This window comes from Gracilinanus agilis, chromosome 4 (assembly GCF_016433145.1).
Source record: "Gracilinanus agilis isolate LMUSP501 chromosome 4, AgileGrace, whole genome shotgun sequence".
Taxonomy (NCBI): Eukaryota; Metazoa; Chordata; class Mammalia; order Didelphimorphia; family Didelphidae; genus Gracilinanus; species Gracilinanus agilis.
This window is the reverse complement of record NC_058133.1, coordinates 389843839-389855500: the sequence shown is the minus strand read 5'-3', so window position 1 is coordinate 389855500 and position 11662 is coordinate 389843839. Positions and strand designations below refer to the sequence as shown.

At 35.4% G+C, this 11662-nt stretch overlaps 2 protein-coding genes across 2 annotated transcripts in view; both read left to right on the top strand.

The window, feature by feature from the left end:
- The first annotated feature begins 3453 nt into the window (after nt 1-3453).
- LOC123246607 (trace amine-associated receptor 4-like) lies at nt 3454-4497 on the top strand. Its single transcript, XM_044675441.1, has one exon. The coding sequence runs from the start codon at nt 3454-3456 to the stop codon at nt 4495-4497; it is 1044 nt and encodes a 347-aa protein (XP_044531376.1).
- A 4497-nt stretch (nt 4498-8994) lies between these two features.
- Nucleotides 8995-11662, top strand: part of LOC123246605 (G1/S-specific cyclin-E2-like) — an 8209-nt gene continuing 5541 nt past the window's right edge. Inside the window, exon 1 of the mRNA XM_044675440.1 lies at nt 8995-9045. Coding sequence (XP_044531375.1) covers nt 8995-9045 — 51 coding nt within the window. The remainder of the gene's footprint in view (nt 9046-11662) is intronic.

Genomic DNA, 11662 nt, shown 5'->3' with positions numbered 1-11662 from the left:
TCCTTCCTTCCTTCCTTCCTTCCTTCCTTCCTTCCTTCCTTCCTTCCTTCCTTCCTTCCTTCCTTCCTTCCTTCTTTTTATGAAGTCTGAGCCCAGATCAGCGCACAGGAGGCAATGTGGCACAGGGATGAGAGGGAGAGACACAGGGAGAGGAGGAGAGAGACAGATGGACAGACAGACAGACAGAGGCAGACAGTGACAGACAGAGAAGAGAGCCAGAAACAGAGAGGGGGGGGAATCAGAGAGACAGAGTAAAGAAGACCTGTGTTCAAATCCTGACACTTATTAGATCAGAAATTATGGACAAATCATATAATTTCTCTGTGCCTCAGTTTTCTTATCTGTAAAATGAAGTGATTGGACTCAAAAGGGCTTTCAGATTAATTTCAGCTCCAAATATATGATATATGAACATCTCTGAGTCTCGTTTTTCTCATATTTAAATGGGGAATAATACTTCTTGTACCAAAGTAGCATGGCCTAGTGGATAGAGCCAGCTTAGCAGTTGTGAATATCTGTGTTCAGATAGCCTCTTAAAAATATTGGCTGGTGACCCTAGACAAGTTGCTTAATCACTTACTCAGGCATATAGGCCATATTCTTTCTTTAAAAATTTTTTTTTAATTTTTAAAAAAACTACAGGTAGTTCTTTAAGATGATAAGTCAGAGAAAAAGTACAAGTCTTCATTTGTCACAAGTTTCCTTACAAGAAGTTTTTTAAACCAATGAAACCATGGATTTGAATGAAACTACTACCAACAGAAAACAAAACAAACCAATCCTCAAAGCCAAACTTTCTGACCACTTGTAATGTCTCTTGTGGTTCATCTGCACCATTTCCATATGCCTAGGTTGTCATTTATTACTATTAAATTGGGATAGCAAGGGTGTGTATGTGTATGTGTGTATGTATTTTTGTTTTATGTATATAGAGAGAGTTGGAAAGAGAGAAATGTTTTTAACACATGGAAAAAAAATTGAGTGTGAAGGGAAAAGTTCAAGTTTAGAAGAAAGGAATCTCCAGCCTACCTAACTGAGTGCTGAAGTGTTTCTTATTTTTATAAGGCAATGTTTGAGGAGTTCCAGAAACATCTCTGGCATTTTAATTGCAATTCATTCTCTACTATACTTACTGAGCCTTCTATAGGTAGAAAATGAAGGCTGGCTTATACCACTGGAAGTCCTGCACTGCCCAAGAATAGTTCTGAGCTATTCCACAGCAGGTATATCAGTGGCTTATCTGGGAAATCTGGTGAGGGCATTCATTCAGGTTAGTACCACAGAGAGATCTAAGTCACAATAAAGTTTTGTTTCCTTACAAATTCATTCCATCACAAAACTTCCTGGGTCTTTGTCTGATCTGGGTTTAACTAAAGTTAGTTTGGCATCCTGAGGAAGAACTTCTAACAATTGCTACCTCAGAGTCACTTTTGCTTTGTCATTAGGGATGGCAAAATAGTGCAACATATGCCATGTCAGAATCCTTCATGGGCTATGGCTGGCTAGGTTCCATGCTACTAATTGATGTTTTCTTGGTCTGGGGAACTAGAAGATGAATAAATATCATTACCTGGTAAGTTCCTGTGAAAACAGAGTTGAATCATCACATGTGCTATCCTGGGAAAACTATTGTGAAGTTGAGTGACCAGAGATAGTCATCAGTGTCTGAAGTTTAAATAGAGTCAAAGATAGGACTGTAACATTACCTGAAAGGACCAGTGAGAAATGAAATCCAGGAATGAGACTCTCATATTTTTGTTCAAAGGTACAGCACACTTGGAGTATCTATGTATTTATCTATATGCATCTATGTATCCATGTATCTATCTATCTACCCATGTGCCTATGTATCTATCTATGTATTTATCTATCTGCCTCTATTTTTCTATCTGTATATATTATTTCTGACTTTCTGTCTTCATCTCTGTTTCTGTTTCTTTCCATCTCTTTCTCTCTCATAAATATGTATACTCAAAAATTGTGTGTGTGTGAGCGCATGTGTGTCAGTCTTCAGAAGATAAATTGTCAAAGAACATGAACAAATTGATCTTAAAAGATGAATTGAAAAATATTAACAATCAAATAAAAGAAAGCTCCAAATAAATATAGTGACCTAAAAAGGAAAATGACCCTGTTTCACTTCATACCCAGTAAAATTGATGGAAGTTGAGGATATTCACTATTGGAGGGACTGTGGGAAAATAGGCACACTAGTAATGCATTTGGTTGATAGAGTTCTGAATATATAAAGCCATTTTGGAAAAAAATTCAGAATTATGCAAATAAAATTACTGAAATACACAATCCCTTTGACCCATAGAGTTTATTATTGCCATTATGCTCAAAGAGATCAGTGATGAGAAGGAAGTCCACACATACAGTAAAAATTTTTACAGCAGCACTTTTTTATATAATGATGAATTAGAAAAAAAGGCAAATGTTTAATAATTGGGGAATAGATAAACAAACTAAAGTACATATATGTAATGAAATATTTAATCTGGTCTAAAAATGACAAACATGATGAATATAGAGAAGCATAAAAAGATTTAAATGAATAGATGCAAAATTAAGTAAGCAGAGCCAAGAAAACAATATATACAATTAAGACAACAATGTAAATAAAAAGAACCACCACAAAATAACCAATTTGAATGTTGTGAAATTACAATGAATAACTATGGCCCTAAAGAAGAGATGCAAGAAGACACCTCTACCTCACTCATTTGTAGAAGAAGGAGACCCATGGGTATAATACATTGTATATATTTTTAGACTTTTTCTATAATGTTTGCTAATTTTCCTTTCTTTTTCTTTTCTTTCCTTTTTTTAAAAGATATTTTGTGTTATATAAGATGACTTTGGGAGGGGGAAGGGTGGGATAGTAGAAGAAAATTTGGTGACATAAGAAACAAAGGCTAACAATAAAAGCTATTTTAAAACACTATAAAATAAATTGGGCAATAAGTTAAGTGAATCAATCAAAAGTATTTATTATATTTCTGTTATGTGCTAGATTGGAAGTCCAGAGTCAAGAATAAAAGAGATCCTTCAAGCAAAGAGTTCAAATTCTATCAGGGGAAGGATTAGGAGAAAGGTTGTGAAAAATCCTAGAGATGAAAACTGGAATGCCATTTAAAGGAACTTCATCTTTTTGAAGAACTCTGAGCATTTGTCTGTATGACTTGTATAATTACTGTTATTCATCTGCCAGGATTATCCAGGTAGTTGTAACTGTGAAACTAATGTTGTATTTGATTGTCATTTGGAAGCTGATTATTCTAGAGGAGAGTAAGAACCAATGGGTTTGGAACTATCAGCAATATTCTAGGCCTTTATGGTCAGAATACATTTCTGTGATGTTGTTTACTTTCCAAGCTTTTCAGTTTTTTCCTTAGAAATAGAAGACCTGCTACAGTTTTGAAAAGGAGATTACTTCTTAGGACGTGGACAATGAATTCTCCTGACCTCTGGAATCCATCAGAAGTGCAATATTGCTTTGACTTTGTTAACAATTCCTGCCCTAGACATGTAAGACCTGCCATTAGTGTTTGGATCATGTACATGGTCATGATTAGTGCCATAGTGATGACAATGCTTGGAAACTTGGTGGTCATCATCTCCATCTCCCACTTCAAGCAGCTCCACTCTCCAACCAACTTCCTGATCCTCTCCATGGCAACAACAGACTTTTTGCTCAGTTGCGTAGTGATGCCCTTCAGCATGATCAGATCTATTGAAGCCTGCTGGTATTTTGGAAGGCTCTTTTGTAGAGTACACAGTTGTTGTGACATCATGCTTTGTACCACTTCCATTTTCCATCTGTGTTTTGTCTCAGTAGACCGCTACTATGCAGTGTGTGAGCCCTTACATTATGTCACCAAAATCACCATTCCAGTAATCCAGGTCTTTTTGTTCATCAGCTGGTCCATCCCAATCTTCTTTGCCTTTGGTCTTGTATTCTCAAACTTAAACATCATTGGTATTGAAGAGTTTGTGGCAGCAATTGACTGTGAGGGTCTTTGTGCACTAATGTTTAACAAATTCTGGGGAACATTGTCATCCTTCATATCTTTTTTTCTTCCTGGTACAGTAATGGTGGGAGTTTACATACATATATTTTCTGTAGCCAGGAAACATGCCAAGCAGATTGATACTCTTCCTAATTTGAAGCAGGCCCATGGAAAAGTCAAAGAGAAAGCACTGTCCAAGAATGAAAGCAAGGCCACCAAGACTTTGAGTATAGTCATGGGAGTATTTATTCTATGCTGGCTGCCTTTCTTTATTCTCATCATCACAGATCCTTATATTAATTTCACAATCCCTGAAGATCTCTACAATGCCTTCAGTTGGCTGGGCTATTTCAATTCCACCTTCAATCCAATAATTTATGGGATGTTTTATCCTTGGTTTCGTAAGGCATTTAAGATGATTGTGACTGGAATGATCTTCCATCCAGACTCATCTACCCTGAATCTATTCCCGGCACATCATTAGGCAATGAACAGATCTTCCCATGATTCTACTCTGATGAGGATCATTGTTTCCATTTGTATAGAACAGCAGATTAAATACTCACTACAATATCCTAATGTAGGAGTCAATAATTATGTATCGCAAGCTTTTATTGCCTAAGAAAAATACTATATATAGAAAAAATAACTAAATAAATAAATAAAATAAAAATACAGAGTTAATATAGAATGGAAGAACTAGAAGGGACTTTAATATTTTGTCCATCTTTCTCCCTACTTTCCTTCTCCCCAACCCATCCCTCATCATCCCTACCTTTTGAAGAAGAGGCTTAGGAAAAGAAGCAATGTGCCCAGGGTTAAACTGCTGGTTGGTGGCAGAACCAAGTCAAGAAGTGAAACCTCTTGATTCCTAATCCAGGGTCTTGAATAAGCAAAATATATGTTCAGTGATATGATGTAATTTCTGGAGTAGTTCTGGAAAGGTCTCCTTTTGATGAATTCTTATTGTTGTTGTTCAAGACTGCATGGACCATATATGTCCATCTACTGGCATAGATAATGGAATGGTTTGCTATTTTCTTCTCCAGTAGATTAAGGCAAACAGAAGTTAATTGACTTGCCTATCATCACATAGATAATAAGAATCTGAAGCCAGATTTGAACTTAGGTTTTCCTGATTCCAGGTCTAGGACCATACTCACTGAGATATATTCTACTATTCTTTTATTCCAGAGGATTCTCTTATTCTCAAATTCCATAATTAGATATTCAACTGCCTATCTTAAAACAAGTTTTGTCCTCTGTTAAAACATAAATATTGGGACTAGGCAGGTGGCTCAGTGGATTGAGAGCCAAGCCTAGAGATGGGAGGTCCTAGGTTCAAATCTGGCCTCAGACATTTCCTAGCTATGTGACCCTGGGCAAGTCACTTTACCCTCATTGCCTAGGCCTTACTGATTTTCTGCCTTGGAACCAATATGCAGTATTGATTCTAAGATGGAATGTAAGGGTTTAAAAAAAAAACAACAAATAAAACCCCCTATAAATATCCCTTATTGTTAAAGAATGATAGAATTGGAAAAGCCCTTGGAGTTTACCTTGATTAACTCTACTTTTTAAAGATGAAGAAACAGAATATATAAAAAGTCTAAATAATATAGTTAGTAAATGACTGATCCATTTCAAAACCATTTCTTCCTTGGTAATCTTCTCCACTCCCATAATTTCAACATTTGCTTCTGTGAATGACTGAGACTTATTATCTCTGTCTCTGATCTCTTTTCTCTGTGTAGCCACACATCTACAAAAGGACATTCAAGTAACATATCAAACTCAACATATCTAAGACAAACACACACTCCTGGACTTACAATTTTCCTTTAATGGCACTATCATTTTCTTAGGTCCTTAATCCAAATTAAAAATTTGGTAGTCATTTTCGCTTCACCTAGTTGTTAATTTCTGCTACTTGTACCTCCATATATCTTGAATCCAATCCTTCCTCTATTCCCCTTGCCATTCCTATTGCATAGGCTCTTGGTTAATTTTTGTTTAGCCTATTGAAATATTAAAGAAAAATGAATGATGTACTCTGCACTACAGGCACAAGCCTACCAGAAACAATTTGTATCAATTCAACATTATATTATATCTAATAATTTCTAGTATAGAGTGGAAAATGTCCAAACTGGCATAATCTTATTATGCCCTTTCCTCTTTCTCCCATAAGACATTTTAAAGTAACATTTATAGGAATAGTGAACAGATAAATATGATGTCACAATATGACAAAAATATAATTTGTACAGTTCTCAGCAAGTAAAAAGTTAACATTTTATTCTAGCAATCCAAAACTGTAGTCAATCTTAAGGAATTACTTTCTTAAAATCATTCAATCCTTTTCCCCTCAAGGATCCTTCCTCCATTCCCGTTACTGAAATAATCATTATAAAACTTCCTCTCTTGTTCCCAATACCTTCTGGGGAAAGGAATGGATGATTTTAACCTAATTAGAGGTCCTAAATCTGGCTATCATCCTTTTTCAGGCCCTTAGATTTTTATTATAAACACTTCGAACAGAAAAAGTTGATATATGAGAAAGGAAGAAAAGGAATCTTCAAAGTCAATTAATTCCTTGTAAAGCTTTTTCACTGAAGGAAAGTCTGAAAAGGATTGCAGCTAGAAAATTTTATTTCAGCTAAATTTAAAAGTTTTAAAATGTTTTCATAACATCTGCCTAACTCTCCTTGCTGCCTTCTTTCTTATCTATACTTAATATAAATTGCTATATTTTGCAGTATTGCATGGAAACCATATCACACTAAAGGACTTGTTTTTTCCAAATTTCTATTTAGATTTTTAAAAATGTTATATCTTTATTTTATTTTAATCACAAAATTTCACATAAGTTTTCCAAAGTTATCTGATTCATGTTATCTCTCTCCCTTCTTCCATTCCCCCCTCCCATAGTTGACAAACAATTCAATCTAGATATTATCACACAAAACATTTCCATATTTATTCATTTTTGTAAATGATTCATTTATAAAATCCAAACCCCAAATCATAAACCAAACAAACAAGTGATAAATCACAAATAAATAAAATCATAAACCAAGTGAGAAATCAGTTTTCATCTGCATTTCTTCTCCAACAGTTCTTTATCTGGAGGTTGATAGCATTCTTTTTCATAAGTCCTTTGGAATTGTCCTATATCATTGTATTGTTGTTAGTAGCAAAGTCTATTACATTTGATTATCCTAAAGTGTTTCAATTACTATGTATAATGTTCTCCTGGTTCTACTTATTTCACTCCACATCAGTTCATGTAGATCTTTCCAGCTCTTTTTGAAATCATCCTGTTCATTATTCCTTATAGCATAATAGTATTTCATCACCATCATATACCATAGTTTGTAGTTTTGTAGTTTTCTAAGTAGGCAGCTGCAAGAATATGTTTCTAACTGAACTAGATACTACTACCTAAAGGGGTGTATGGGGTGTTTAGGGAGGACTTGCCCCTCTAGTGTGAGGGCTTGCTGAACTATTTTCAGGGTTGCTCACCCACCTTTGGTGTTTACCTTTCACCAAACTCTACCTCTGATTCCAAGAAGCTGTATCATGTGCAGAGGTCACACTCTAGTAAAACCATCTCAGCAGAGAACCAGGTTAAGGGTAACTGACAGGTCTCAAAGCCATTGGTGAGTTGGGGAGATGTCTACCTCAAGCATGTGAAGATTTCCCATGGTAGAAAGGGTGGATGAGAACAATTTGTTCCAACAGTCATGAAGGTTATCCAGTGCATCCAAAGCCTTTACCAGTTGTTTTAACTTTTGTCTAGTCTCTAGCCGTTGGTGACTCTGGAAGAGAAAGTGAGGCTGATGACTGTGCCATTCTGTGCTACTTAAATCCAATTCATGAGCAAATATTTTTATTAATTCAAATACCTTAGCATTGTATGATTTTTACTAAGCAATCATAATTAAGAGGGTGGAGTTCTATCTCATTTATGTCTTAGTAGGTATCAAATTATTTTGTTGAATGAATGACGACTCTAGGACTTTGCCACATCCCAAAGTGTCTCTTGAGTCATCAAAGAAAGACTAAATTGTATTCAGTGGAGTTTTAGGATCATAGAATCATAGGTTTATAGATTTAGAGCTAGAATGAAAGAACAAACAAATAAATAAACAGACCTAGAATCTAGAAGGGTCTAACATCTGTAAGGGCAATTACACATCTTGACCCCACAACATATGTTCTCACTTGGTCTTCACAAGACACCAAATTATAGATAAGGAAGTAAGTTCAGTGAGATTCATTATTTCCTTACAGTTACACAGCTAACAAGAGGTAAAACTAGGCCAATTACCTAGATCATAGGGTTGTTGCAATCAGATCTCAAAGGTGCTTTCAGAAGTCACAGTCCCATGACTCTCCTGATTTCCTGTGTTCTTCCTTCTAATGACCATCATTCCTTCTTTTTAGAAATCAACTTTCACTAAAGAGTTTGCCTCAGATAACATTTCAATTAAAGCATTAGCTGATGTGGGGAAAAAACTAAACAAAATTGGGTATGGGATCCAAGTACTCGGGTTTGAATCTTACCTCTAGTATTTGCTACCTGTGGTTCCTTAAACAAGAGTCTGATGCGTCACAACATCATTTTGCCTCAATTTCTTATTCTGAAAAAATGAGAGGATTGGACTAGATGACCTATAAAGTCCTTCAAATTCTAAATCTATGACCTTATGAACTTTCTCATTTTACAGATTTGAAAACTGAAGCCCAAGAAGATGAAAGGCTTTTCCCACTATGGTCACAGCCCATTATAGAACTTAAATCTGAACTTTCATACCTGCATTTGGAGCCTAGTCTTCTTTCTACCCCATTATCTATCGGGGGGGGGGGGGGGGATAAATGATTTTTAAATGATAAAATTCTAATCCCTTGAAACTATCAAAGGAAACTGCCGCATTTTAGATCCCCAGGGTAAAATAGAACTTGAAAAAATTCACCAATGGCCTCTGAAAGGGATCTTGAAAGCTCCCAGGAATATTATAGTCATACTGTAACTTCTCAGAATATTATGATTTTAAAAATAAAATATGTTCTGCAATAAATTCTTGAAAGGTTTTTAAAAGTCACTTCATTAAATGGAAAGGGATTCCATAGAACATTTTTGGAAGATGTGAAGATAGGATTAACTCTTCCCTTGTCTATTTTTAGCTAAACAAATGAAGAACTTAAAGTACCCCTACTTGACACTAAGTAAGAGAGTTTGTAAGTCACTTACTAGAGTAAGTTTATACCTCCAAAGGTCACTGGCCTCCCCCTTGGGCAGTGCTAGGCAAATTGAAAGACTGTGATTGATTCCCATAAAGTTGGGGAGCAACAGGAAGTGATATTGAGAAAACCTCTCACCCTTTAGTGTGAGTTCTGGAGAGATTCTTGGTGGTCTTAGCCTCCTGTGCACTGAAAGTTCTCTGTGGATTCTTCAGTGTCTCCTGGCTCTTCTGATGAGATTCGCTTTTGGATTAGAATATGAGGTCTAGGGACATTAGGATTAAATTTAGGGTATTTGTAGCTGGGCAATACTTTCTATCTCTTTATCTACATTTTTCCACTTTCACTCTTTCCACCTCTTTGTAAATGAAGCTGTTAAAAGTCATTTTGACTTAAGCTGTAATATTTTTAAATTGGCTACTAAAATATTACTTTAGAACTTTCAGTTTAGCATAAAACATAAATTTAAATTCTTACAAAGGGGAAGAGAGGTTAAAAAATTAGAATAGAAAAGGTCACATGATATTCTTATAGAACTAAAGACAAACATTTGGAATCTGTAACATTCTATATACAAATTTATTAGTGCCTTAAATGAAATTAAAAAAAATTTTGATTCAAAGTACAAAAAACAGCTATTATGTTTAAATTCATTCTTCCTAGATATTTATAACTGTAAAGAGTATAAAAGAAAGCCTTTACAGGTAGCTCTAGGGAAATTTCTGAATTAAGTGCCCCATAAGATAAGTCAATGATGTCAGGGACAATAGAAACCCACTCTACATAAAATTCTTGTGTGTTTGACTCACCTATAGAGAGAAGCTGAAAGCTGGAAAGTAATAGGTTAAGTTTACAGATTAGAGAGAGTAAGCCATAGAAGGAGGAGAGAGAGAGTTAGAGCAGGGTCAGAACTTTAGCAAGGAAGTCAACTCTTCCTTCTCAGATGGTCAGAGAGAGAGACTGACTGAGCTGAACTGATTTTATTGAGGTTTGTAGGAATGGGGGTTGCAGGATGTCAATCAAACAGTTATATACCAGAAGTTTTAACATAGTAATGACAAGCAAAAAGAACAGATGATCACAATAGTATAGCCAGGTCCTCAGGTAAGAAGCACATGTGAAATCCTCTCATTTCAAACACATTGACCCCAGCTTATTCAAATGCAAGGTCAGTCTTTGACATTACAAAGGACCTGTAGAACTGGTCTGCTAGCTTTCAGATTGGAGATAACATTAGATGCTTGATTCTTAAGTTCCACGAAATTTAAGACCCAACCAATTTAAGGATTCAGAAGTCAATCATGTGAAACATTAGAAATACATCCATAAGTCTGGTCCATGAGCACTTTGCTTATTAGAGTCAGCTTTTGAATACATCTTTAATACCTTCATTATTTGTTATAACTGAAAGCCTTCAGGGACATCTTAGTATGCAGTACTAGGAGCATCAAGGCTCCAGGGAAACAAACATAACTATTAGGATTCAATTATTAACTCTGTCAAGTAGTTTATAATTTTAGGGTTCCATAATTAATGTGATTTCCTATGTAATTATTTTTTATGAGAGTTGGAACCAACTTGAAATGAAACATGGCACTAAACATTTTTCAAATGAGAACTTTCCATATACCTTCTATCAGTCATTCAGTCAACTAGTAGTATCTATTAATTATTAAGCACTTACTATTTATCAAGAACTGAAATAAGGGCTAGGTATATAAAAAAAAGGCAAAAAACAGTCCCTGCTCTCAAGAAATTCATAGGATAATGGAATAGACAACTTGCAAACAAATATATACAAACAAAAATACACATACACACACACATATCTGCTTCTCCAAAATATCTGTTATCCATTAACATATATATATATATATATATATATATATATATATATATATATATATATATAATTGGGGATAGGGAAGACACTGAGATTAAGGACTGGGAAAGGCTTCTCATAAGATAAAAAACTTTAATAGAAAAGAGGTGCCAGCAGCAGCAGCAGCAATAGTAGTCAGTCATAGTAATTGTAGTGTATATACACATATATACATATGAATATACACACACACTGTGAAGATAAGATTAACTCTTCCCTTGCCTATTTAAAGTAGGGGAGGTTCACAAGCCACTTACTAAAAGTTAGTGAAAACCCAGAGATGACTGACCACCCCCTGGGCAGTGTTAAGCAAATTTTAAGACTGCAATTGGTTCCCATAAAGTAGAGGAAGGGACAGGAAGTGATGTGAAAAAAGGACCATAAAGGGTTCTGAACTTCCTATCCAAAAGGTCTTCCATCTGAATCTGGGGCTTGGAGGTTCTTGACCTGGGACTGCTGCTTGAAGGTACAACTTGGGACTTTGACCTGGGACTCTGGCTCTTGTACTGCTTCTGGCAAG